The 27768-nt window shown below is 39.9% G+C and overlaps 1 protein-coding gene across 1 annotated transcript in view; it reads left to right on the top strand.

The window, feature by feature from the left end:
- Positions 1 to 27768, top strand: part of b4galnt4a (beta-1,4-N-acetyl-galactosaminyl transferase 4a) — a 132714-nt gene that overhangs the window by 84132 nt on the left and 20814 nt on the right. The window contains exons 4-8 of the mRNA XM_062420953.1: positions 476 to 571; positions 1614 to 1704; positions 2734 to 2834; positions 13477 to 13544; positions 27090 to 27168. Coding sequence (XP_062276937.1) covers positions 476 to 571; positions 1614 to 1704; positions 2734 to 2834; positions 13477 to 13544; positions 27090 to 27168 — 435 coding nt within the window. The remainder of the gene's footprint in view (positions 1 to 475; positions 572 to 1613; positions 1705 to 2733; positions 2835 to 13476; positions 13545 to 27089; positions 27169 to 27768) is intronic.

A 27768-nucleotide genomic window follows, 5' to 3' on the forward strand; every position in this document is an offset into this window, starting at 1 on the left:
CCAGGCAGACTGGTTTCACCATCTGTCCTTGCTGTGTCCTGTGATTTCCCTGTGTAATTTAGACAAATGTCAGACTATGGGCAGGGGATGAGCTCTGACAAACTGCTCCAGACATTCGCAGTCCCCCCCCCCCCCCCCCCCCCCCCCCCCCCCCCTCCCTCCGATACTCCTGACGAGCTCTGTGTCACCTTCTCTTATTCAGGACAGTGGGAACATCTGAAACGTCACGCTGTGTTCACATGTTCACCGAAAGCTAATTTCTCCTGCATGATGTAGAGACATGATAAATTACATACATTCCAGCACAAAAATGTATCTACTTAAACCAGTGCAATAAAAATCTCGCAGGCTGGGCGTGAGCTCCAGTAGCTCAAGTACTGAAGCACATCCAGCCTATTTAATAGCAAATGTGATACCGTTGTTGCTGTGTGCACTAACCTGTTTCCTCTGTGTGTGCGTGTTTGTGTGTTTGCAGTATAAGAGCCAGGCCAACCTACATGTGTTTGAGGACTGGTGTGGTTCCTCTATAGCCCAACTCAGAAAGAACCTGCACTTCCCTCTCTACCCTCATGTAAGTATTAAAGAACACACTGACTGACCTTTGGTCTGTTTTGAAAGGATGGGTTTTCTGAATGACAGGTACACAAAAGCACATTCTCATTTTTAACAAGTTTTCATTCATTTCTAAAAAAATGTAAGATGAGACTTTTACTTAATTCTAACATAATTAAACACATTTTTTAGCTGCTTAGCTTACTTCCATAGACAAGCATGATAGGGGTCAGAATTATGCTTTATTGCATTATCACTTGTGTATGTAAAGCTATCTCACACATTTGGCTGTGGTTGCTGGAGTGTAACATTGCACAGGACAGCCTACACTTTGTAGTATATATACAGTGTAGTAGCATCCAAGTTTAGCTTTCACATTACAGAGTGGGTAACTACATAGTAGATGTCTTAATATTTGCAGAAGCTTACAGAAGAGGATAAACACACTGTTTACTCCCTTCCTTATACTTTTGCTGTTTTTTTGGAAGGCTTAAAAAACACAAAACTTTTTAAACCATATATTGCTCTTACTAGATGCCCATGTACACACCTTCAACATTTGAAGAATGTTCCTAGTTCACTTTCATCGCATTCTTGTCTCACTATGGAAACGCCTCCTCTGTGACCTTGTTAGAAACCCAAATAACATTACGCTAGGCCTAACTAGCTGACACTTGTGATGGGATGTCAGGCCTAGACTAGATGTAGAAGAGTACGGTATAGTTTACCTTAGCACCCAATACCACAGTTGTCAACAGGCTTCTTTGAGAAGCGATAAGAAGCAAGCCTGACATAGGCGTCACTAGTGCCAACCAGTTGGGGATGGCGTAATGTTACTTGAGCTTCTGACAAGCTCACACAGGAGGCGCTCCAATAGTGAGACATTCACTTCTGCTAATCAGAGAACCAGGGTTATATCTATAAATATATATCTATACAAGATATAAATATATATCCATATCCTTAAGTTACTGCTTCTAAGCTATATTTGGTTGGTTTGGTTTTGTCAATGGTCAACTGCTACATATATGATGTGATTTTACTTATTTTTTCTACTGCAGACAAGAACCACAGTGAAGAAGCTGGCAGTGGCTCCAAAGTGGAAGAACTATGGCCTGAGAATATTTGGCTTCCTTCACCCTTACAGAGATGGTAACAAGCTCATCTTATTAGCAAGTCCCTCTTCTGAGGCTGCGGGCCTTGGAGCATGTGTCCTTTATAAGAATAGACAATTTCCACAGCCCTTTTAATCCATGCACTCGAGAGCTGCTAATATAGTGGATATTCACATTTTTATTAGGGCTGAATGCCAGAGATCTCACAGCTAAGTCTCATAGCTGTATCCTCATAGACCTACCCTCCAGCCCAGTTGCTATGGGAACTGAAAAGCCTTAACACCTAAGTGCCCTTAGACATATTGCAGAATATGAAGTTATTAATTAGATTAACATTCATTTTGGTGCATTTTTATGTAGCTTTTGCTTGCAGTAAGGCTTCCTCAAGCTAATGGCTCAAAGGTCACACTATCTTCAAGAATCTGACAAGCGCTCTAACAATAGCCCTTCACCTCACACTGCCAGACACAACCTTTTGGATGCCATTGTAGATTGAGTTTTTTTTTAAAAGATTTTTTTCAGCATAGACTCCTTTAATGAGCAGTAGACAGACAGGAAACATGGGAGAGAGTGTGACATGCAGCAAAGGACCTCCGGCCGGGTTTCGAACCAGGGTCGGCTACGTATATGGCATGCGCTCTAACCACTCGACCACCTGCGCGCCGATTGACTGATTGTTAAAAGTAAACCAAATAAAAATGCTCGGGATTTCAATTTTAGAACCTCATAACCAACATATTACTTTTTCTCAGTTGTTAACCATCCTCAAGTATCCTGACTATCTACTTTTATACCTTTCTAAGTAAAGTAACCTTCATTCCTTGCCATGCTGCCTCTGGTTTAGGTCTGTGCGCAAAATCTTGATTTACATTCACATTGTTGTGACATTATGGATTAGAAATGCGGTTGCAGTAAGACTTTTGATGTGTCATCTCTGACCACTGCTAGAGGCATACTGGCCTTTAAATTCTAGATGCATTCACACCTAAGAATTTATTTTATGAGGTCATGCCTCATTTGACTATACTTCCACTAACACACTTTGATCGTGTTTTTTCACCCCTAGGGGATTTCCAGTTCTCGGTATCGTCTGATGATAACTCAGAGTTCTGGCTGAGTCCTGATGAGAGCCCTCTAAACGCCAGGCTGCTGGTCTATGTAGGACAGGTAAGCAATGAGCTGTGCTGCATTCCAGACGGGGGAATTGGAGGGGGGGCAGCAATCACTAAAAATCAGTATTCATTATGCTTTCTGATGCTCAGCAAATTCATAAAGTACATGTTTCTGAATACAATCTCTGGTTTTAACTAATATTGCTTAGCAACAAGGTTCTACTGCAGAAAGGAAACTGAATCCCCCGGGACCCTAACAGTTTGAAACTTCTGAATGTTGTGACTTAAACAGCAAAAACACTTTATAATGTATACATCTGGGACTGCACTTATACACAGTATAATATGTGCAGGGAAGCCAAACCCTCATTGTTTGACTATATAGGGACTGATATCTGATATGATATTCAAGCAGTGGATGATTCTTAGTAATGGATTCCCTTCCTCAATCAGTGCACATAATGACAGATTAGATGTGGTAAAGTATTTGTATAAATTATTATTATTTATGGAACTAAAAGCTATTTAGCTATTAGACTAATGTGGTTGTGATCTGACATCCATTCTGAGGCAGTTGATGTTAGCTGGAAGCTCAGGTCGTAACCAGTCAACAACATAATCTTTTTATGGGCCAGGGCTTCACCTTACAGAAACAGGAGGGATACCGAGTGATTTGACCTGCTTGTTTGTCTTTAGTAGCTGCTCACCTCACATCACCATCCTAACACCCAGGCTATCATTCGCCTCCAACACATAGCTCAGAATACAGGACACTTAAGTCCTCCTGTATAACATCCTGTGAAAAATTGTTTCCTTTTCCATCTATCCTTGAAGTACCCTCTGCCTGTAATCGAAAAAAATTCAAACTGTAAAAAAGCTTAAACATACTGTCTATGCTGATGCAGGGGGTTGAATTACTGCAGGGAGTCTGATCACAAGTGGCATAGTCACTGTTTCTTAGTTCAGGGGTTAAACCACATGCTCATTTCCAATTGAACTGCTCCTTTTTTGTTGCCACATTTGAAATTATATAAGGATAGGTGGATATGTATACTCCTGAAATATAAAAGGAATATTACAGATTATGATCAACAGTGAATAATGAGTGCATGTTATTGAGAAAACTATTTTCATAAAATTAACTTACCAGCCAAAGTGATGACAATTAGCCGTACGTCATGGTAGTTGAGTGCAATCATGTCAATTAACAAAAATTCAATTAAAATATAGTCCACTTCTACATAGCATTGAATGGCAAAATGCCTTTGAATCTTTAACTAACAAAAGTGCTATGAATCAAAGCAGTTAAAAGCATACAGTATCTTTTCTATCTAAATTGGCAATTAACAACTCCACTATATAAACGGGAAGAACAGAAACCCCTTCATCACTTACATTGTTGTACGCACACAATGGACATCAGATCTCTTAATTAACACAAAATGTCATCTGCGCTATCTATCATCACCTTAGTTGTACATGATTGGTGGAACAAACAAAACAACCAATCAGAACTATAGAATATAAAACAGTCCCACCTTCTCATTGGGTGGCCTTTTTAACACAAACTGTGCCACTGCTGCCTTCACTAATAAAGTTTTCCTGGTGAAACCTTATGAAAAATGTAAGAAGTAAAGGATGCTTGAGGTTGCACAGTGTTTGAACTGCACCATATGAGCGCTCTGGGCAAATATGTGTTAAGAGCAAAGGTCCAGCTATGGAGCCATCTGTATTCCAACAGGATGTGAGATGTCACCAGGTTCCATGGGAGCTGAGATTAATTAGCTGGCAGTGAATATTGATGTGACATTTAGCAGTGGAGAAATATCATCTAGGTAATGGCAGGGGAGCTATGCCATGGCCAGGGATCATTCATTCTGCCACTGGCTGACAGACAGGCCTCGCTGCCTCCCCTGTCTTCAGAGACACATTGTGTTTCACAGATAAAAATTGTAACCCTCCACTCCGTCCTTCATTATGTGACCCATCTGTCTGTATGAGACAAGAGGAAAAAGACAGAAGTCTACCAAGGAAATGATTTGTTTTACTGCAAGGAAGGGTTAATTTTGTCTTCAAATCTAAATGGATAAAGTGTAGCCTAAACCTCAGAAGATTTAAAACAATGTCCTGAGTGCAATGTGTGTTTGTAGTGTTTGTTTTTTACAGCAAGAGGTTCTGAACTCCAGTCATTTCCTTACATTTTCATGATACTTTTCATTTTCATGCTTTCTGCTCTGGCAGGTGCTGTAGTTATTCCATGAAGTAAAGTAGAGGGTATCTGAATAGCATAATCAGTCAAATTTGGGTACTATAATAATGTTTGTGTAGAGACCTCACCAGCAGCAAGTTATTACAGAGAAAATGTGAAATGAAAATCTTAAATCACATGCCTTAGTTTTCTTAGCTTTGTTCCTACAAGCACCTGGTTATAATTACTGCTCCATTCATGACCCGAGTCACCACTCTAAAAATACTCTTAGTATATTATAGGGCTGCTGCTGTACGTCAGTGGTCACAATGATGCTATCTTCTGTGAATTTGCTATATATAGAATGTGCTGCTATTAGATTACTGCTTCCCCACAATATACCTCAACAAAATAATGACGTCATCTACAGACTCTCTCTCTGTGTCTCTTTCCCCACTCACACACACACACACACACACACACACACACACTGCTTGTGCACACACACTAACCTTGAGTCATGGATGATTCCATTGTCTCTTATACCTAGCATCTCGCTCTGGTCAGCGTAGTGAGGGGAGAGGGGGGTTTCTAATAAGAACTCTCTCTTTGGTCCTGCTGAGACATTGTGTGTGCGCATACGAAAGTACTTAATGTGAGTGAGGATCATCTATTGTCCCGCCTTGGTATTAATCATATTTTTTACCCACAGCTAATCTGTAATGAAATTTTTCGTTCAATCAGAATGTCCAGACAACTCCCGCAGAGCTTCCCACAGTACCAGATCAGGCTTCGTCTGACAGTGAGAGAGCCTTATATGTAGCACAAAGAACACGTGTGTGTGTGTGTGTGTGTGTGTGTGTGTGTGTGTGTGTGTGTGTGTGTGTGTGTGTGTGTGTGTGTGTGTGTGTGTGTGATAATTCATCAGCATAGTGCAAAGGTCTGTGTGTAAGTGCAGACACATATAGGCACTGATGTACAGTATGTCATATGCGCAGTGATACTTATTTTATCTGGTTCACAAGCAGCCACAAAATAATAAACATGCATACAGACACACACACAGGAAACTAGGTCAGGGAGGTGTAATCAATATGAGACTTGACAGCAACAATAGGACAAGACTCTTTCCTCAAGGAACAGGCACTATCTCAGCTTAGCCTAAGCACACTGAACATTAAGGCACTTTACTGTGTACAGCAGTTGATAAGGAGGAGTTTTTTTTTTCCTCCCCAAAATTGTGCACCATCTGAAAACAAATTCCTCATTTCCCCAAGTTGATTACAGGAATCATCATATATCACATTATCACAGTGAACAAATGGTTTTCTTGTTTTCTTTTGTCATTGAAGACATTGTGAAATGTATCAACAGAAAAATGTAAAATATATAAAAAATAAAACAAATGATGGCTGAATTCCATTTAGCTGCTTTGGTTACAGATTCATGGAATTGTGTCATTGTCACACTGTCATGGCCTATTGGGATACTTGAATGGATCAAGTGTCCTCATTAATTGTTATTGTAACACTTTTGCTTTTCTTTCTATGATAAGCCAAAAATGTTCCTATTCTGAAAAGAAATACATCTGTGTTTTTCAGATACTGTATTGTGAGATGATTTTTAGGTAGCAACATCTGTCCAAATTCAATATACAGCATTTGGGAAACACATGACAGAGAATGATGTAATATAATGATTTTAATTCTTAAATTTCCAGCCTCCATGCATCCAGTAATCCATTTTGGAAATACATTAAAATAAACAAACAGAAGAAAATGGCTTCCCCAAGATAACATTTTTTAAACCTGCTTGAGATATTGAATACATCACAGCACACAGCATGTCCGTGTCTGCTTTTATTCAGCTTACATTACTGTGTGCAGAATATTTAGTGAAAACTCTGAGTTTGTTTACCCTGGGATGAGGGGAACTCTTTCTCTCCAGCTCCAGAAAAAGAGCTAACTCAAACTCAACAAACTGGGTCAGTTACTGTGGTTCATCAACTAGGAGTCCAGGGATGGTTAGAGTGAGCAGTTTGTTAAACCTATTTTCTAGAATAGACCCCTGTATAACCCCTAGGGGACACTGTAACTATGACAACAATAAAAGCAGTCATGGGTGTAATTATGATGGATTACTGCCTGAAGGTTGATTTCAGACCAGACCTGAAATGCCTGGGAATCCGTGACTACCAGTGAACACCATTAAAAAAAAGTCCACTACCCACACTTCATTCAAACTGACTCCTCTTATGAATATGTTAAACACGATCACATTTGAAGGCATCTAATATTCCCTCTTACTGGGACAAGTGCACCCAGAGTTCATAATCAAATCAAACACTGTTGCTGACTATGAATCTGAGTACATCTGCTTCACATCAAGTTGATTGTAATTAGACCGATGACATCATTCTGTTGTCTGTGCTGAGGTCAAAGTGTTACAGTCTGTCTATTTTTCCAGAGCTTCTAATTCAGTCCATGGATAACCTTTTTTGATGAATATTTTGTTGTCAGCATCTGGCTTAAAAAACAGTTTGCCTTTTCAAACAAATAAAACAGCCATCTGTATTTTGCTGTTATGTTTTTAATTTTGGACTATTAGTCATGCATACATTTTCATCATCTTTAATTATATAGTCATTAAAATCATGAAAGACTTCAGTGCTTGAAACGTGTGCCTGGGTTGCCATTGCACATACATGTAAGTCATACATAAAGCAGGAAAAGGTCTTGAATACAACATGTCAAAAGTGATGAAAAACTCATTAATATCTAATATTTGTATTGTATACAAATCTTATCATATCATATCATTTATATTTTGTGTCGTGTCGGCTTGTCTGGCTCTCAGTCTGTAAATATTGTGTTTCAGTATAGTTTCAAAGTTGTGCTTTCACTTTTGTGGAAGTCCACTATGTTCTTAAACCATGTTGACCATGTTTGAAAGTTATAACTGATGATAATGATTGGAAATATTTAAAAAGTTTACATAATAAGGCTGCAGTATTTGCATCCAGATTTCAGTGCAGTGACCCACTAATTTACCATCATTCAAGGTAAATGAATAGGCGGTGTCACTTTTTTATGTCATAGTAATAAAAGCAGAGGTGTAACTAAGAACAATAGTAATGGTTCAGTTCTATTTAGTTGTCCCAGTAAGCCATGACAGTGTGACATTGAGCCAGCATTAATTAATTTTCGACATGTCAAAATGTCTTTCATGAAAAATGAAAAGCACAGATATAACTACTAACAGTAATGATTGACATGTCTGTGTGTTCTCATGTAATGCCCATAAATCATCTGAATAGTGTTATTAACTCGGCTATAGTTTAACCAAGTGTGCTCAGTATATTCTAAATGGTAAACGGACAGCATTTATATAGCACCTTTCTCATCTTATTGACCACTCAAAGCGCTTTCCAATACATGCCATTATTCACACATTCACACCCACATTCATGCACTGATGGCTGAGGCTTCCATGCAGGGTTTCAAACTGCTCAACCCAGCAATTCAGTGTTCAGAATCTTGCTCAATGACACTTCGACATGTGGACCGGAGGAGCCAGGGATTGAATTAGCGACCCTCTGATTAGTGGATGACCCGCTCTACCTCCTGAGCCACAGCCACCTATTGTTTAAAACTTTGCTTCAAGTTCAGTTGGATAAAAAGATATTTGAAGGCAAGAGAGAATAAAAGAACCAAAACCGCACTGTGAAGTTATATCACAGGTCAGCTGTTTTTCTATTACTTTTCTCTTTTCATATGGAGAGAAATAAGAGTGTGTAGAAGGAGTTGATAGAGAGAGAGGAGGAATGTCTCCATAGCTCCATTACACAGTTATATTTCTCAACCCTGTTTTGTGTTTCACTTTTCAGTGTTTCAGGGCCAGTGGCCATGTGAAATTAGTTTTCTCGAGGTGCCCACGTAAATGGGTAAAGTTCATACAGAGACAGTGTGCATATTTGTTGCTATGCAAGAAAGTGAAAAAGAGAGAGAGGTTATATTAGTGCAAGGTTGGTGTATGTCTGGCTTGTTTATCTGCTTTAAGTAAAAGAAATTGGGTCCCCAAGTTCCCTGCCTTATTTCTCTGAGAGGACGTCTAAAGTAGAAGCAAAATATGACAATATGTCAGACAGAGGGTGTTTTTTAAGATATGATGTGTGATGTATGTGATATGTGTGTGCGTGAGTGTGTTGCCCCTCATGACTCCCTGGCTGCTTGCCTTCTGATTTACCTCCTGCCTACTCTGGTGAGGAGATGCTGCTCTCAGTAAGCAGTGACTCATCGTTCAGTGGGATATCATGCCTATGTGCGTGCATGTGTGTATGCTTTTGTGTGTGTGTGTGTGTGTGTGTGTGTGTGTGTGTGTGTGTGTGTGTGTGTGTGTGTGTGTTTCATGTCTTAAACACAGGTGCATTTGTACCTTGGAAAACATCTGCCACTTTCACAGGAGAGCTAAAATACTGCATGTGTCTTGTCTTTTTAATTATGTCTTTGTTCACAGCCTTTGTTAACGTGCTGCTGATTAACCATCTGACAAGGAAGAAAAGGGGAAAAAACCTTAATTTTAGAAAGAGATTTCCTCCTTTGACACTAATGTTTTTCTCTTTTGTGCGAAACTACATAATTTAAACACCCAATTACATTTTTTCTTACAAATGTTGAAAGCCCACACTTTCAAGTGAAGGAAATGGATAGACATACAACAAATCCTCATTAACTATGAATTCAAATCTGCAGTACATTTTCATGGAAATAGCTGTGAACTCGTATTTTCCAACCTGGTTCATTTTGTGTAATACTACATAAGGAAGTCTGGATTTAGAGGTCAAAGCTCAGATGAATATAATGTCGGTTTAGGTGCATGTTAAGTTAAAGGTATTAGTATTACTCTACGCTGCCCTTATGAATTTTTATTTGCTGTGGAAACAGAGGAAATTATTATGTTCTCTGCCTGTACCCAAAGTTTTATCATTTAGTTGTATCAATAATGGTACCATATAGACATTTTTATATGATTACATTCTTTTTTTCTGTACATAGCTGTACATAGTCTTTATACATATTATATTCAAGTTTTAAGCCAGACAGCAACACAAAGAAGATAAAAATAAATATTTAAAAATACAAAGCAATCCAAAAGGCTTAAGTGTCCACTCTGAGATATATATGTATATACACACAAACACACACACACACAAACATATATATATATATATATATATACATACATACATATGTATACATACATGCATAGACATATTCATTCACACATATAAAACAAAGCCATGAATGAGAAAAAGAAACAAAAGACTATTCTCTCCAAGGTAAAAATACAAATGCAATATTTACTCTTTGGAGAGGCGGTATGTGAGAAAATGTAAGTAGGTAAAACTTAAGCATTAATAAAGTCATGATAGGAGGTCGGATTTTTGGAGCCTTGATGAGTATATAATTTGCTCCATCTGATAAAGGTCCCATACTTTTTGGATCCATATATTATATGTGGGGGGATCTGGTATCAACCATCTAATGGCTATACGTTTTAATGCTCTTGTGAGCAATATATTTAAAAGGTATTTCTCGGCTTTACTGTCCATACCCTTAGGTATTGCTCACTTTTTATTTTTTTTTAAATAAAAATGTTAAAATAAAAATATTTACTGTATCTAAAGTCAGCATTACATGAATTGCAGTGCTGTCTCTGTTGTACAATTGCTTTCTTTTTCATCCGGTGAACAACATTTCTTTCAGGAGAGAACAATACTCACAGACAGAGTATAAACACATTTCCCATTTGTATTCAGTTAAAAGTTTTAAGTCACAACATTTCTTTTTCTCTACTTTGAAAGATTTGAAAGTTCTGCTGAGGTGCCTTCTTCATTCAGTTGTGATATGTCAAAGTTCTTAAACTTTCACTGAGGGTTGGTTGCTTTTTTTAAGAAACCCAACTGCACATTGCAGTGACACAGATTTTTTTTTAATGATTCTTTTGAGGGAGGCAAGCTTAGAAAAGATTCTACTGCACTACTTTCTGCAGTAATCACCGCCACTAGTAAGGATGGGTTCAACAAAACATAATGAAAAGTTAAAGTCGTCTTAGAGTAGAGTTGAGTGAGTTACAGTTTCATTTATTTATGTAGAAAACAAAGTGTCAGCTTCCACACACGCACAATAAAACACCATCTTGCAAACAAGCATAACAAGAGAGAAGTGTAGACAATACAAAAGAAAAACAGTAGGAGTATTGTGACTGATGCAGATAGTAACGGAAGCATTAACAGGTTACAATGTTGGAGTATTAATAAGCAGATATAATTGTTTTACTGAGCTGTCTGTTCTTCTAAAGCTACATTTTGCAGTGAATAGGCATCTGATGTGCAAACAAGCACTACAATACTATGAATGTGATGTTCATCAACCAGACTTCAGTATCAAATCTGAGCTGCATTATTCTTTTGCCGCTTCACTCATGGTGTCTGGATGTGGATTTGCTGTGGAGACTGACATTGCTCACAGACATTGACTAAAGCCTTTGGGGCCAATAGATAAATTTTTTGATGTCAGACAGTCCATAAATTATACTGTTGTCAAAGGATCGTTATAAAATTCAATTGCCATCAGCATTAAATTAAGACTTAGATTTAGTTTTGGACACCTACCCAAGGAGCATATAAGCCTTGTCACATGATTTATTATTGAATATTCTCTCCACTCAACATGTGTCACCATAAAGCAATTTGCTGCCATTGTTTGAATGTCAACACATTTAAACCTGCAGTGCAGAACTTTTAAATATAAATGAACATCCATTACATTCAAGCCATTGCCAAATGAGTTCATACAATGCTGGTACTCTTTGTATTTCACAGTATATGGAATATTCAAATCTGGTGTCAGTGGCAACATTCCCATGCTGACTGGATGTATGCAAGCTGCACATGCTTTATGGGCAGAGTATGCGCACCATGCGTTCATCCACCCGATACTTCTGCTGGCAGAGCGGCTAACTTCCAGTTAGCCCTCTGCTAACTTGACTGAGTATTAAATAATTTAATTGTGTGGCACTTCTAGACTTTCCAAATGATGCTGGACCAAATGGATCAAATTATAATAGTGACACGGGTCGTTTTCATTTTATGGCAGTTGTGTGATATTCAAAACAATTTATCCAGTAAGGTATGGCAGAGCCAATGACGTAAGCAAGCCTCAACAGTGTTTTTGTAATTACTCTCACTGCCAGAAGCGGGAGACAAAAGTCTCCAGTTTTAAACATGTTGGTTTAAGACAAAACTTTGCATCTTCTTCGTCAATTTAGTAATTGAAATCATGGAATTATGGAAATATTCTTCCTTAGTCAGTTTTTCATTGAAGTATTCGTACAAGTATTCTCCCTCCCTTCATTCTTCATTCTCTGACTGTTGGTGTGGAAATGTACTACAGCAGCAGCATGCTGTAGGCTTTAGAGTGAGGGCACAGTAGCACACATTGTGTCCTCCTGCTCTCCAGCCAACTGCCTCACAGAGACTCTCGGAGGCTTCAGCACTGCCAGAGGCTTCGTTGGTTTTGGACAGACATTACTGCCTGTTTTAGAAGTTTTCCTCCCGTAGTGGCTCTCTTCCCATGCCAGCAAACCTATTCAGAGGGCGCAATTGTATAATTTCATTCGTGTGTGTGGGTGCGTGCGTGCGGGTGTGTGTGATTTTCCTGTAGGTATACTGTACTGTGTGTGCTGCTCCCCATGAAAACATGGTGGTACCCAGAGTGAGGATCAACAGCTATTTACAAGCTGAAAGGCTCTTGTGATCTGTCACCACATGTGACACAATGTTTTTGGTTTCAAATCCAGACGTGTTGCCAACACAGACATTTAAAGACATGCCCACTGTGATCTTAGCCTTATTCTTTCATTGTGGATCAGCAGCAGCAGGGGCCCTAATTAGTCGCGTTGGCTTGCTGAGGAAATGAATGGGCACTGATTGGACCGCAGGGCTGAAGCAGGAGCCCCAGGGTCCCCGATGAGCCGACTTCTTAGAGTCAGTATTGGCAGGGAATCGTTCTTTCTCATTTTCTGTCTGTTTATAGCCATTAGCTCTCGTCTGTTTGCTGACTTTGTCAGAACTAGCCTTCTGACTGACTTTCTTTGTTGCTTCAGGGCGTTTTATCTTGTTTTCCCAATTCATTTACTGTTTTATCATGACCAGGGTACCAATCAGGATTGTTCCGTGTCCTTTTCAATAGACCAATCCATTTTCTGCTTTGAAAAAGTATAGTCAATGCCAAAGAATCATGAAATCGGTGTCCTTGGCTTTGGGAATTGATTTTTAAGAAGGATTTTTTTCTGATGAATACCCTTCACTAGCAAAGTTCTTAAAAATATCTTCTGCTATTACAGTATATCCTCTGCTATCACTTGTGTGCACCCTCTCTCTCTCTCTGCCCTTCTCTCTTTCTGTCACACTCTCTCTGATGTGTGTCTTCTGTCTCGTGTGTTGCAGCTGGGTACAGAGTGGACAGCTCCAGGCGAGTTCAGCAAGTTCAGGTCCCAGTCCTCCAAGTCTGTGCAGTAAGTACCTGTGACAACCACCTACATTCTTAACAGCACAGTTATTTTACTCTCAAGCCAGTACAGACACCGAAAGAAAGATCCTGTTAACATCTAGCAGTAAGCTAGACAAATTTACACCTCCGCTGTTGCATCTCTTAGGACTGCTATGTTGCTGGTGAAGTGTTTCTTTACCTGTCGAGCAGCAGTTTGCACCAGTGATGCTCTGTGTAGAGTCCATTCATGTCTGTTTCCAGCTTAGTTTGTAACATAATTGCTTCAAAAGGCTTTTACCACACACGTGCAAGAGGAAATTGATGGCTCAACTGTTCACTGTATATATCTGTGTGTGCATGTGTTCATATATGAATTAACACATATAGAGTGTTCTCATCAGGTGTTAAGAGTGTGTAGGATCATAGCAGTTGAAAAGCCTCTTTCTCTAAATGTAAGATGAGAATGTATTAACCTATCCGCTCCTCTCAGATTCAAACATCTCTCTCCCTAATTGCTGAGAGCTGCTCGCATAAAAGCAGCCTTTAATATGAGGGCTCATCTGCAGCCACTTTGCTTCTAAAGTCATTGTTATGTTTATGCAGTTATGCAGCAAGAGAGGAGATCCTAAGAACAGTGCTCCTATTCCTTTGGTATCCCGCATTTGCGCCGATCGGATGATACTGAGTAGAGTGCTGTAAATTATTCACACACGCGCAACGCCGATGGTGTTTGTAGTGAATGTTCAGAATATTGTAGAGCTCCTAAATGGTACAAGTTGGATGAGGAACACACAGAATAAAGATAAAGAAAAACAAGTCACACTGTGTTTCAGTAACATCAGCCTGAAACATTCCCATCACAGTTTGCTAAAATGGCAAGTACGACTACTTAAAGCAACTTTCTGGTGTTAGCCAATGTTGTTTAAATCAAAATTCTGATGTCAGTAATGATTATTATCTAATATAGATATATATCAAACATGACAAATGCAACATCACATGCAATGTGATACACAATGCAGTGTTATGCTGTTAAGCATTTTATAAAACCATACTGCTCACGTGTGTAAAACTAAGACCTCAATAATGGATTTTGTTTAAATGTGATCATCTATGATTCTGCTGCACATCAATTATCAATGCTATTGAATTACTTCCCAGCCAGGCCAAAGGAAAAGAGAGAGACTGGAGTGAACAAAGTCAGGGCACTGCTTTATCTGTGTTGTCTGTGCACTTACATTATGATGACATACTACATACATAGATGTGTTTTCCAAACGGACTTCTCTGTTTGGTTTTTTTGGTGACAGCATGTCTAGGTGTGCAGTTCATGCTCAATGAAATCAGCTGATGATCAGATGACTTGAGTGGCACTAAAGACTTAATGAACCTGATTAAGCTTATGATTTGAGCTCAGTTTGTGAAATAATGGAGTATTTTAGTTGACACTGATCAGTCAGATCAGGCGTCATTTGCCATAAACTTTTTTTTAAGTTTTAAGCTTAATGCTAAAGCACAATACTAATACTATTAACGCCTACAATTCTACAGCATCATGTGTAAAGTATTTCCTACCATATCATAATCTTTCCTCCTGCTGTTGTACAGTCATGTCACGTGCAAGACAGTTATGCAAATCAAACTACAAACTACAAAAAAAAAGTAATCGGTATTCATTGCTGTTGATACAAATTTCTTTGTCAGATACAGTAGCTTCAACACAATTCTTAAAGCTTAATGCAGGGCAGGGGAAGTAAGTACAGACATGGGATGACATCACCTCCTCATCCTTTGCGGATTACTTAAATGCATAGAAAATACTCATTGAACACCACACACACAACACTTTATTTAATGAATGAAGATTTATTAATCCCATGAGGTGCTGAATGCAGGCCAGGACCTGTTGGCAAGTGTGTGTGTATACTACTGCGTAGGATTAACTGGGCCCGGTTAGCGCAGCAGGCACTCCAGACGACGAGGGAGTACAGACAGACGACAAAAGATGAAGAAGAAGATGAGAGAGCAGGAAGTAAGGACGGGGTTGAAAGTTTTTCTATTTTCTCTTACAATAACAACAATAACAACCACAGTGTAACCAAGCATGCAGGCAGAATAATGCTGGAGTGGGGACATTTGGGTGTGAGATATGTTACTGTGTATCTTTCAGTGTGTGTTTATGTACATGGTTGTGTATATAATTTACATGTATAGAATTTGTGGAATCTTTTTATACAGCTTTGACACGCTGTCAGTAATATAATTGACCCCACTTGAGAATCTGTTGCAGATGCATTAGCTGTGTGCTCTATACACTACCGCTCAGTACCTTCTCTCAGATCTTTTGAAGTGAATCATGATTCCACTGTCATCTCACCAAATTGTCTGAGATGAAAATGTCAGGGGAGGAAAGGGTTACTGACAATATGTCATATATGTTTTTATGTTATAACTCCACACATCACATGCTTTAGGGGAAGTGTGTCAAAGACGGCGTGAAAGTCTGGCTTAAGATAATTAGACAAAATTGTGTTTGATGTTCCTGCGTGTGGGCGTGCGTAAGTGAACATGTTTTTGCACGCAAGGAAATAGACGCGTCTGTGCGTTAATGTGCATGTGTCTGTTAAATACCGTGGCATTTGAAATTCCTCTCTGCATCTGATGACTTCATTGAAACATCCCACAGCAAAGGCAGTTTATTCATAATATCCTACAGTACATACCCTATGCAGCACTATGCGACACCCACCCCTCACACACCATTACACTTGACTTGTTTATGGCAAAAGCGGATGTGCTCCTGAGCATGGCTAATTGTGTGTGTGGCAGGATTAATCGCCAAGCTTTCATAAAAAGCTATTCTTCAAATTAGGTGGGATAGAACTGAAATGAGCAAATTAGCAGTGCAGAACAGAACAGAACAAGATATCATTTTCTAAAAAATGGGTAAAGAATAGCGTGAGAGTGTGTGTGTACAGCAATAATAATCCATCATTAGACATATTTCATCACCAGGTAATATGAGACATTTGTAAACCTGATAAAATGAAGAAATAATTGAGCAAAATAAAATGAATTAGGCATTTCTAGAATATTGCAGTCGATTGTGTGGATGGGAAGCCACTGTGAAAATGATAAGTCAGTACACAAGAGGCTCCAGCTAGCCTTTGGCAGCATGATGCCCTCATGCAATTTGTTATTGGAGAATATGTTCAGGCCCATTTGAGCCTATTTATACTCTCCACTCCACCACATTTAAGTTCTGCACTCAACCTTAATCAAGGCTACACTTTAAAAAAGCTCTGACAGTTAATGTGCTATTGTTCCTAGTTATTATCATATTGGGCCTAGAACAGGATGAAGTGGGACAGAACTACGTAAAATGGAGCATAAAAGAACGGAGCCGAACAGAACGCAAAACCAAAAGGAGAGCAGCCTTCAAAAATGTAATTAAACAGAGAGCAGAATGAAACACACAACAGACACTCCCACTTTAGCAGCGTTGTTGTTTTTTTGTTTTTGTTTTTCACGCTTTGAACTGCAGTTATTTATACGTCTGGGTTCATCGGAGCTGTACGGCGTGCTGTAGTAGAGCTGAGTGAACAGTGACTAATGGTTGCTGCAGGGCTGAATCATATTGTCAGGGAATGAAACATATTGTTGTTGAGGGGTTCACTGGAAACACATCACTCGCCTGTTGGAGGTCTCCACAAATTGCAAAATCAAAAGGTACTGAAACCCACAAACATACACGCACACACCCACATGCACATACACATACACACATAGTCCCTTTGTGGTTACTCTGTGTCTTGGATGGCTGCATCTTAGGCTTTCAGGTGCCATACCCTCATCAAAACAATGCCACATTTTCCCCATCAGCCCCTCATTCTCTCTTTCTGTCTCTCTCTTCTTTCCCTGTCATGCCCAGTCTAGAGTCATCATGGTAATTACATGGGCATTGGGTAGTGATTGTAAAGCTTTGATAGATAAAGAGCTGGGATAGGATAGGATGTTTGCGTGCATGTGCTGCAGTGCAAACATCAAGCAGCAGTGACAGCCGGGCAAAGACGCATGCTGTTCGAACACCGACAGAAATGATTCCCATCTCCAAATGCCCCTTCGTCCCCACCAGTGGGGCGTGGCCTTCCTGTTGTCTCAGTGTGTGATAGTCTGTCCTAGGTGGCAATTTAAATAGATGGGATGGACAGGGAAGTTGAATCAGTACACCTGTTAGGGAGATCTGGTAGTCATGCACACCACCTGGCTGTGACCACCTGGAGGTAATGACTCACACTCTTCTGGGGAGAAATAGTTTTGCTTTTGTTTGCATAAATGGAAAGTTTGGCATATAAAACTTTAAGATGGAGAGTGTTTGTTATTCATGCTATCTCAATTGTGTTCCTATTGTTTTTTATGCTTTCCTATGGAGCTTCATCTCATTAAAACTGATCTGCGTGAGGATTTCTATAAATGTTTTAGCAGCCGTCAATACACATTTTAAAACACCATTGACTTGCTTTTATTTTTCCCATTATTATAGCCTTGCTGGCAGCATATGAATATGAAATACTGTATATACATAACAGTCAACCACAGATTGGAAGAGATAAAGCCCTAAAAGTACCAAAACTAGACTGTATCAAAATAAGAATCATCATAAAGCTCCTTTTTTTCATGGCGGGAGCATCTGTTATAATAATACCCGTGTCACTTTCAAAGTTTCCCTTTTTGTCTGTTCAACTGTTTGTCTCCACCTCTGTTTATACCTGTGAAGCGATAGTTTGGCAGTGCCTGCTCAGTGCTGTCACAACAGTTTGATGCGTGACAGTGAAGTAGTCAGATGAGGAACCCAGATAACCCTGTCAACACAATCTCTGCTCTCTGACACAGCTACTGGTGCCTCGGGCCGTATAGACAAAACCGGGGTGATTGACATTTGCTAAAATTCTATAAACTGAGCTGTGCTGCAGTTGCATACTGAGCTCGACTGACATGAAGTGTTTTAGAACCTTTTGAGCAGCTCTGACTGAAACGTGATTGACATTAAGCTGAAGATTAGAGGGAATATTGGAAGATATTGGAAGCTAATGAGCACTGGCTGAATCTTGTCAGCGTGGCGAGATGAGGTCGGAGTTGAAAATAATGCCATCAGGCAAAAAGAAAACGATATCTCTATCTCTCAACCCTTGTGTGCGTGTGCTTCTGAGTTTCCAAACATGAAGGTTTGCTGTGTCAAAATATTCACCTTCAGGTGTAAGGATCGAAATTTTAAATGACTGCTGCTGACCTTTGACAGTGGCATGGAGGGGAGGAAAGGCAGAAGAGGATTCCAAGGTTATCTGTAATGCCGCAGCTGGCATTTTGAAGGAGCAGCTTTCAGTTCACAAACTGCGGGAAATGACATTTACGCCCAATCCTCCACAGACACGTGGGCGTTGACTTGTCTTCTTTCTCTTTGTGTGTGCATGCACACACACATATTTGACAGTTTGTGATGTCTTATTTTTAAAAACCCTCTCTGCCTTTCCTTCTTGCCAACTTTTTTTCTTCCTCTTTCTTCTTATCTTTCTCTTACTTTTATTTTTTTGTGCTTTATACACTCTACAAACGCTCTCGTTTGTTTTCCACACACATGACTTCACAGAAAAACCTCCAAAGGCTGATAATAGTTGGATGGAGAGAGTTAACCGTGCCTTTCCCGGCAACGATGAGAGAAACCTAGTGGAGAATGAAGAGTTATTTCACTATGGGATCTCTCAGTATCTATAATTGAATCACTTAAGCACTGCTGGCTATTAGCTGGTGAGGAGACTCAAGCATTTAGAAAGAGGAAAGTATAGTACTTGTGCTCATGACATCATAGGAATACAGATTGAGCGTGGAGACAGGCTAAACACAACACCTGCTTTAGGCCACGCACCTGCACTGTCTCATAATGTGTGTGCATACAATTGTATGTGAGTGTATGCACATGTGGTTGATACACTGTAGCAGTTGAATTAGAATGAAGCTGTTTCCCAGCGAGCTGCAATGACTTTTCTGTCCCGCTTTCTTCCCTCAGGCCTTCACTCTGCCATCTGTTTCTATGAGTGATGGGAGCCTGCTGCGACACAAATCTATGTTAGAGTGTGTGTATGTCTGTGCATTCATCTCTGTGTAGTGGCTTATGTGTAATCAGAATGTCTTTGGGGGTGTGGAGGCACATGGCTTGAGCTGAGAAAAACTGTGGTATCAGACATCTGATTGGCAGTAATGCATGAGTACAACCAAAACCCTAACACCGCTTCTTGATTAGACTCAGTGATGATGACGGAGGGTAAGGTCAGTCGAAGGGAGGGAACAGATATGTCTGCCGTCTGGAAAGTGATTTGGTGAATGTCCAAGATGTATCGCGACGTCATGAGAAGAGGTTAACAGGCGCCGCACGCGCACACGCTTCGTGCACACATTTCTGACTCACACACTTAGCCGAACCCTATAACACTAGTGCTTTTTTATATTTTTCTCATTTTCACCAAATCTCATGAAAAGACCCAAACCAACAATGTGTTTAAGGGTTCAATATGCTTTAACTTAAGTGCTTGCCAGATGTTGGATAAGTGGCTAACACACCCTCAGGCCTCACCCTTTTCACCACACCTTTCCCAAGTCAGAATTGTATATCCCTGTGTATCTTTTCTTTAAAGCTCTCTTTTTCTATTCTGTCCAAAAGTGTGCACTATTATCTTATTAATTTATCAGTCCGATGACGTTGCATGCACCACTTAATTTTAATTCATCTCGTAATACTTTGGTCACAGTCTGCTTTCCTCTTTATCTTCTGCTCTGGTATTTCTCCACTCATCCCACCACTGTTCCACTCTGCCAGCCAGCCACTCCCACCTCATCAGCTCATCACTCTCACCTGGATTCTCAGCTGCAACTCATCTGCAATCAAGCCAGTATATAAGCTTCTCCTGCCTGCTCACTTGTTGACAGATTTGTTCTTCGCTTTTGATGCAAGACTCTCCAGCACTCACCATCGGTTTGACTTCCTGGTTACGACTCTGCTTAGCTCTGATCATCTTGCCTTGTCTCTGCCCTGGTAACACCTCAGTCTTCTTTCCCCCGATTACGAGTTCAGCCCCTACACTTGCCTGTCCCCGTGACTGCCTTGCATTCTCCTCCATTGATTACGCAGTGTGAATTTCCCTGCCATTACTCCTGAGGGTTACTCTACATCAAAGACTATTTGGGACTGCTGTGTCATCGCCTCTGTTATCTTGGGTGCGCCTGGTTCCTGATCTTCTGCCTGACGAACTGTACTTTGCTGCATTCCTTCCTGCTACCCTTTTATACCTACAATAAAGGATCTTTACCAACGCTACCTGTGGTGTTTGTGATGCAACTGGGTTCTACCTACACCCGATACAACTTTCTGACATCTGTGGTGCTCATCTAAATATGTATGGTAGTGTTTGAAATTGATAGTCAGTGGGTTCATTGAAATAAAGGGATATGTCACTCAGTGTAGCTCATGAATACATTTCTTAAAATAATCATCTAATATAATCAACAATAGTTTTTTTTCTTTTCTTTTTTTTATTCATGGGATTTGATGCAAATGAGAAATATGAACTATCACCAGAGTTATCACTCCTTCACCTCTGCACATTTGTACATGCGGTATTATTTGACCATGACATGATGCAATAATTGTAGTTTGCAGTGATGAAAAGAGCGAATGCCTCTGGGTCTGTGTAGCACACATACACAAAACCCCTGGAGGGACAGGCATTGTGAGAAACTGGTACACTTTTCTTTTCTTTTCTTTTTTTTCCACGTCTACACATTCAGGCCAGAGAGAGAGGAGATGGAGTGTTAATACAAAATCAAAGTGAGAAAAAGGGTGAAGTGGAGGCGTGCAGAAGAAAAAGCATTGGAGATAGTAATACTATAACGCTGTATTAGATAATTACATGTGGGGGAATTGGACGCGGCAGATACAGGGAGAAGAGATGTGCAAGAAGCACTGGAGAGAGGCGTTGGACAAGATACCGGAGAAGAGGCAGAAAGCGGGGAGAGCAGGGGATGAAGGAGAGCGGAGGGGGGAGGACGGAGTGAAGGGAGGGGATGGAAGAAAGAGGATTTATTGAGGCTGCAGGGAAGAGCAGCATGATAGCTCTCTGATGGATTAGAGGAATGCATGAGAAATGGAGTGAAGAAGGGAGAGAGCGGAGGGGAAAAAAGTGAAGTTTGTGCGTCTCCTTGGGGCAGCTCTAAACACTGGTATCATTAATGTAGTTGAGAGCAGAGCGCTCGCCGAGCATACTCTTTTATTTAAAGGCCACCTGTGGGTATTAAGAGAGTGAGAAATCAAGCAAGAGAGAGAGAGAGACGGGGACGGGGGTGACAGTCAGATAGCATTAATGAGAAATTAAGTTGGAAAAGGAGAAGAGATACTGAAAAAGTAGAATCAGGATATTGCTGTAGCCGCCAGGCAGATAGGAGCCAGTATGATGACGGGAGAGAGAAAGAAAGAGGGCCAGTGTTTACCAAGGGCAGAAAGTATATTGTCTCCATTTCACTCAACACTCAGATCTGCTCACTTCAAACCCGGTTAGTAACACTGAGGGTGTGTGTATGTGGTGTATGTGAATTTGCATCAAACTGTCAGGTTTTCAGGGTATTATTATGCACCCAAGCGTTTGTATATTTCTTTATACAAACCTGTATTCCAACAGATTTCTTTTTAGACGCTTTCGAAAGGAGTTTGTCTCTCAGCAGGAATAAAACACTTCTCTATATGTTCAGGCCAAATAAATATTTCATACAAATCCAGCAAAACTTGGGCAGCGATGATACTCTCTGAATACTGTTTAGCTCCCACAGTCCCATCTTGTGTTATCCAGCCCAGTCAAGCCTCTTTGTCTGTCTCTATCCGTTAAGCCCAATGAAGGAAAACTGGAAACAAAGACTCCAATTAGTCAGGCAATTAGACTCTTGTTTTGTGTCCTCTACTCATCCTCTGAGTCACACGCTAATAGCTATTCTTTCCTCTCCCATCTCTCATATGCCCTTCATTTGCTCTTTTTATGTTTTTTTTTCTCATCTGGCGTGGCGTTCTGTATGAAATTACGTCTCAGTGATATTCACTGTAATGTATTTCAAGACACAGAAAGCAAGTATAATTCCCTCTCTGTTTCTGCTGTGCATTTGTTATTTATCGCTCCTCCTTCATCTTTCTTTCCGCCTGTCTCTCTGTCTCTTCATCTCTTTCAACCAAAGCAGGCCTCATCATCCATCACAGGAAGACTGGTGTGACCAGTGTGCGGGCGTGCACACACACACACACACACACACAAACACAGACTTGTGCGAGTGCAAAACAACTCTGTCCCTCCTACTCTGTGCTCCTTCTTTGTTTTCATTCTTCCATCTTTTTGGATTTTAAGTTTAATATAAGACTTTTTAGAGTACAGATCCCAAAAAAGTATTTTAATTTCCCTCTCGGCTCCATTTCTTTACACATCTCTTCCTTGTCTCTGACCGTATCATATTTTTTCTCCATCTACATTATGTTCCGTCATCTATTTTGACAAAGAATATCCATCTTATTCACACTAAACTGAAAAAATAACGTATAAACACAGAAAGAAACCATGCAGAGTTTAAAAAAGGAAATAACTATCGACAGACTGCAGACAATGAATGCCACAGGACCTAAAAGATTTCTCACCTCGGCAGTTGAATGAAATGAAATGAACCAAAAATGGAATTACTATTGAATTGGCACACAAAATTACTTTGTTTCAGATAGAAGATAAAAAGGAAATAGCAAAACAAAAGATAGATAGAAAAGTATGTGAATATGACTTGATGCTATGCTCCCTTCCTCTGTTTATCCATCTTTGTTTCTCAGTGTGATATGATCCATTTGTTTGTTCCGATCTCTCTCTGCTGCTGTTGATACGCCTGCTATCTGCAGTGTGTGTGTGTGTGTGTGTGTGTGTGTGTGTGTGTGTGTGTGTGTGTGTGTGTGTGTGATTTTGTGTCTGTGGACTTGGGTACATTTTCTTATCTGCCATCTTACAAAGGTAAACAGGTTTATATTGGCTGAGTTGCCACTCTGTCACTCCTTAAATTTAAGCTCACTATGTGCTACATGAGTTCTTGCGTTTCTGAGAGTGAGAAGGGGCAGAAAGACAATATATATACATAATATAATACACTTTGAGAGTTTTGTGTGTATATCTGTAGGGTTGTTATTAATTACAAGTCTATTGTTGCATATCAGACTGACACAGAAACTTTGTGGCTGAAGACTGCATCCGCTCAGCTATGACATTAGATTATCCCCCAGATGAAGTCAGATTATGGGGTGAATTAGACAATCTAATGAGGGGTCAGGAAATGTACTAATATTCCCTAAAACCATCTACAGTCGTCTGCTCAGGGACAGGAAGTCATAAACGAAGTCCGCCAAAAAGATATCAGCTTCAGCTCAGGATGTGGAATGAAAGATGTGACATGTTAACCTAAAATTGAATTTGGTAGAATTGGGTCAGTGAGATTCAATTCACAAAAAGATAACTCTTTGTGTTTTTCCATTTCATAATATTTTCATGCGATGTATCTTTTGCTATAGACAAACGTTTGCCCTCTGGTTGAGATGATTCTGATTACTCCCTACATTATATTGATTAACGTTTCATTTAATCTATCCTATCCTAATCTAATTTTATCTAATGTAATCTAGTCTTTTGACTTCATGTTTTGTCTGAGGTAAATGTGAAATAAAATAATTTTTCGGTCTTTGGTTTAAAAAAAACAACATCCCCCTGATTATAGTCTGGGAGCGGAGATGATGGTGTTATGTTTGAATCATTTGGCAAAGAGCAAGCAGGGTGCCAGGAGCTGAAAGTGGCACTTAAGTTCGCTGAGTGCCGTTTCAGCAGCTGCACTGAGGGATGTTCCCTATTCATGAGAGAGTGACCTTAGCACACTGTCACTGCTCTCCTGCACCTGCAATGATTTATTGGATACAGAACGCTGGGCAACCAGATGATGTGGCAGCGTTTGTGCATGGGGCAACACGTGACCGCCCCCCTCAGCGTTTGTCCTTCCCTTTCAACATCCATCCTTTCCACATCAGGAACAAACACTCACAAACACGCACACACACACACACACACACACACACACACACACACACACACACACACACACACACACACACACACACACACACTGCAAACTAAACACTCTAACTGTAATTCAGCTAGTTGTCTGTTTTTTTATTTATCATGAAAGACCAGAAATCTACATGTACGTCTGGTATTAAGATTTTAATCATTTAATAACTGTTTCAAGCAAAAGTTCAACAAGCAAAAGTATGGAAGGGTTATACATTCACTTGAGAAAAAAGTGCCCTGATTTCTGAATTAACTAGATAATTATCTCACAATTCTGAAAAAAAAGTGTTCTTAGAAAAAAAAAATCTGTTCTGTTTTTCTGAATTAATGAGATACCTCAAAATCCCAAGAGAATCTCTCGTTTCCACTTGCTCGATTTCATGGAAGCAAACATGTCCCGTCTGTTTAGTTTCATTCATCTTTATCTTGTTTTTGGTTTGAAACATTACATACTCATGTATGTAAGTAATATAAATGGTATTGTTATGAGTTTGTCGACTTTGCAGAGACACCTCAGGACAGGCAAAAAAGTTGCACAAAGAGTAAACGTGCATGTAACAAATATCAAACACCAAACTTTCCACAGAGCTAAGAGGTTCCACAGAGAGGTACACTGGGATGACCCAAATTTAATACATTAGTATGTTAGAGAGGGCATTGGGAACAGCATGAGTAAAAAATAGTACAGTGTATTATGATCATAAAAGAACACAAATAGAATATGTGTATGTTCATTTCAGGACCTCCACCTCACTCAGAGGCCATCCATACCATAATTATACTACTTTGAGCACAACAAAATTCAGATGGCGGTGGTACTGCAGTCAGGATTTTGATTTTGTTAATTCAGAAAAATGGAGCTGGATTATTTTTTCCATGAAAACTTTTCTCAGAATTCTGAGATAATGATCTCGTTAATTCAGAAAGACAGAACAAGTGCATGCATTACGCTTCTGTACAAAAAGCAAACATGTCACTGCCTCTGGAATCTCAAATGAGAGAATCTTCTGCTTTTCTTTATTTTGCATCTTGTAAATTGATTAGTTTTAGATTTTGCAGATGTCACTCTGTGTGATGGACATTTGTAATTACAAAATGCCTAAATTTAAAACCAACATACACATAGCTGAACAACATGAAAGCACAGTACTTTCTAGAACAAGGATAACATCATGCAACATGATGCAATAAACTTTTTTTTTTGTTTACTTGCACTTGTCTTTTTTTTCATGTATTCTCCCATTTTTTGTGGGACTGCTTTCAAGTCAAAACACAGTTCATCAAAGACGATGAGCTTGTGTTTGTTTCGGGAGGGGAGACAGGAGAGAGAAAGGGGAACATCAAAGAAAACCGAAACAAAGAAAGAAAATGAGCGGAAATAAAAGCGATCCATCACATATCTTAGTGAATCGGAGCACATGAATATGGAAGAGCCAAACGACTCCGAAGTTCAGAGCAGCAAATATTTCACAAATTGCCAGGCTGCAGCGAACATGAATTAACATGATCCTCTTTATAGGAATTCGTTTTTCCCAGTTACAGTGCCATTTTACCTTTATAAGCAGAGCTGCTCTATGAATAAAACACACGTGCTTTCACTCACTTTTCATCTATAGTTTACATACAAAGTCATGTTTTTATTCATTTCCCATACATAAATGTGTTTAACTGTGACTGCATGTGAGTGTTTTGAGAGCTAATGATGTGTGGTGCAGTGCTGTGGTGCCTCTCATCGAGAAGCAGATGCTGGCCTATTAACTGAGATGTTTTTTTGATTAGAATAAAGCATTGTTGCTGTGTGTGTGTGTGTGTGTGTGTGTGTGTGTGTGTGTGTGTGTGTGTGTGTGTGTGTGTGTGTGTGTGTGTGTGTGTGTGTGTGTGTGTTTCATCAGTGCAGGGACAGTAAAAAAGTTTAAATCAGACCTTTACTCTGTCTAACCAGGAGTTCCAGGAGAAATACTGGGGCTTGTAGAAGTGTAAAATGTTGATTTATGTGGTGCATCGATTTTTCTCCTTCACAGTCTCAGAAGGAGTGTTTTATTCAGGGCCCGAGGCTGATAATATCCCGGCTCACAGCTATCTCTTTTGCCATCTTGCCTGTAGCACAGAGTTAGATTCTAGGCTGATTAATCTGTTAATGGTCAGGTCCAATTGACATCAGTTTTTTATGACTGTTCTCTGCATTTAAAGTCAAACTGTTTACCTTACTCCACAGCTGCCTCATAAAATTATTATACCTGTAATTATACCTTTACTTTTTAGTAACCCAGAATTGCTCACATACATGCTGCTGCCAGGTCTCCAGGCAATGAAAGCCACAGTATGCTTTCATAAGGTCTTTCATTAGCATTGAATGTCTAATAAGACCTATCTCTCTGCTCATCTCCCCTCAGCCTGATCTCATCCAGACGATACTACTTCGAGATCCTCCACAAGCAAGACGATAAGGGCTCAGATCACGTGGAAGTTGGGGTGAGTGGATCCGTCTAAACAAGGACGCTCCCACTTGCTTCTCTGTCTACATCTCTTTTCCCTTCCATTCATTTAATTTATCTTTCTTTGGAAAATTTGCAATTAGTGTTCACTTGTTGCTAAACATTGTCAGAGTTGTGGCTGAACAGGTGAGAAATGAAAAGAAGCATTTAAAGTGGAAAGCTTCCTCCTCCATCCCCGCTCAGCTGTACAATACTTTGCATTTTCCTCCTTTTTCCATGGGCTCATATGCAATAAATGCCCTCCTTGTTGTCACTCTGACTTTGCTCTACACTCCAAAGGGTGTAGGGCATCAACTCATTTGAAAGCCCCTCGCACATCCTTTTCCTATCCTCTTTCCATTATTCTCGTGTCACTCGTGTGTCACGTCTCGCTCCTCCATTTTCTTCACCCACTCCTGTTTGAGTTTTCCTCTCTCTGTATCTTTGTTCTGTACTCCATCTCCTTCTTCTCTAACTTTCAGTTTTCTCTCCTGTTCTCTTCAACTCTCCTCTGCACCATTTCTCTCTCAGCAGTGGTGTTCCGCACCTCAGGCAAGGCTCAGAGATGAGTGGGGCTTAATTTCAAGATGAAGTTTCA

Source organism: Scomber scombrus, chromosome 6 (genome assembly GCF_963691925.1).
Source record: "Scomber scombrus chromosome 6, fScoSco1.1, whole genome shotgun sequence".
NCBI lineage: Eukaryota > Metazoa > Chordata > Actinopteri > Scombriformes > Scombridae > Scomber > Scomber scombrus.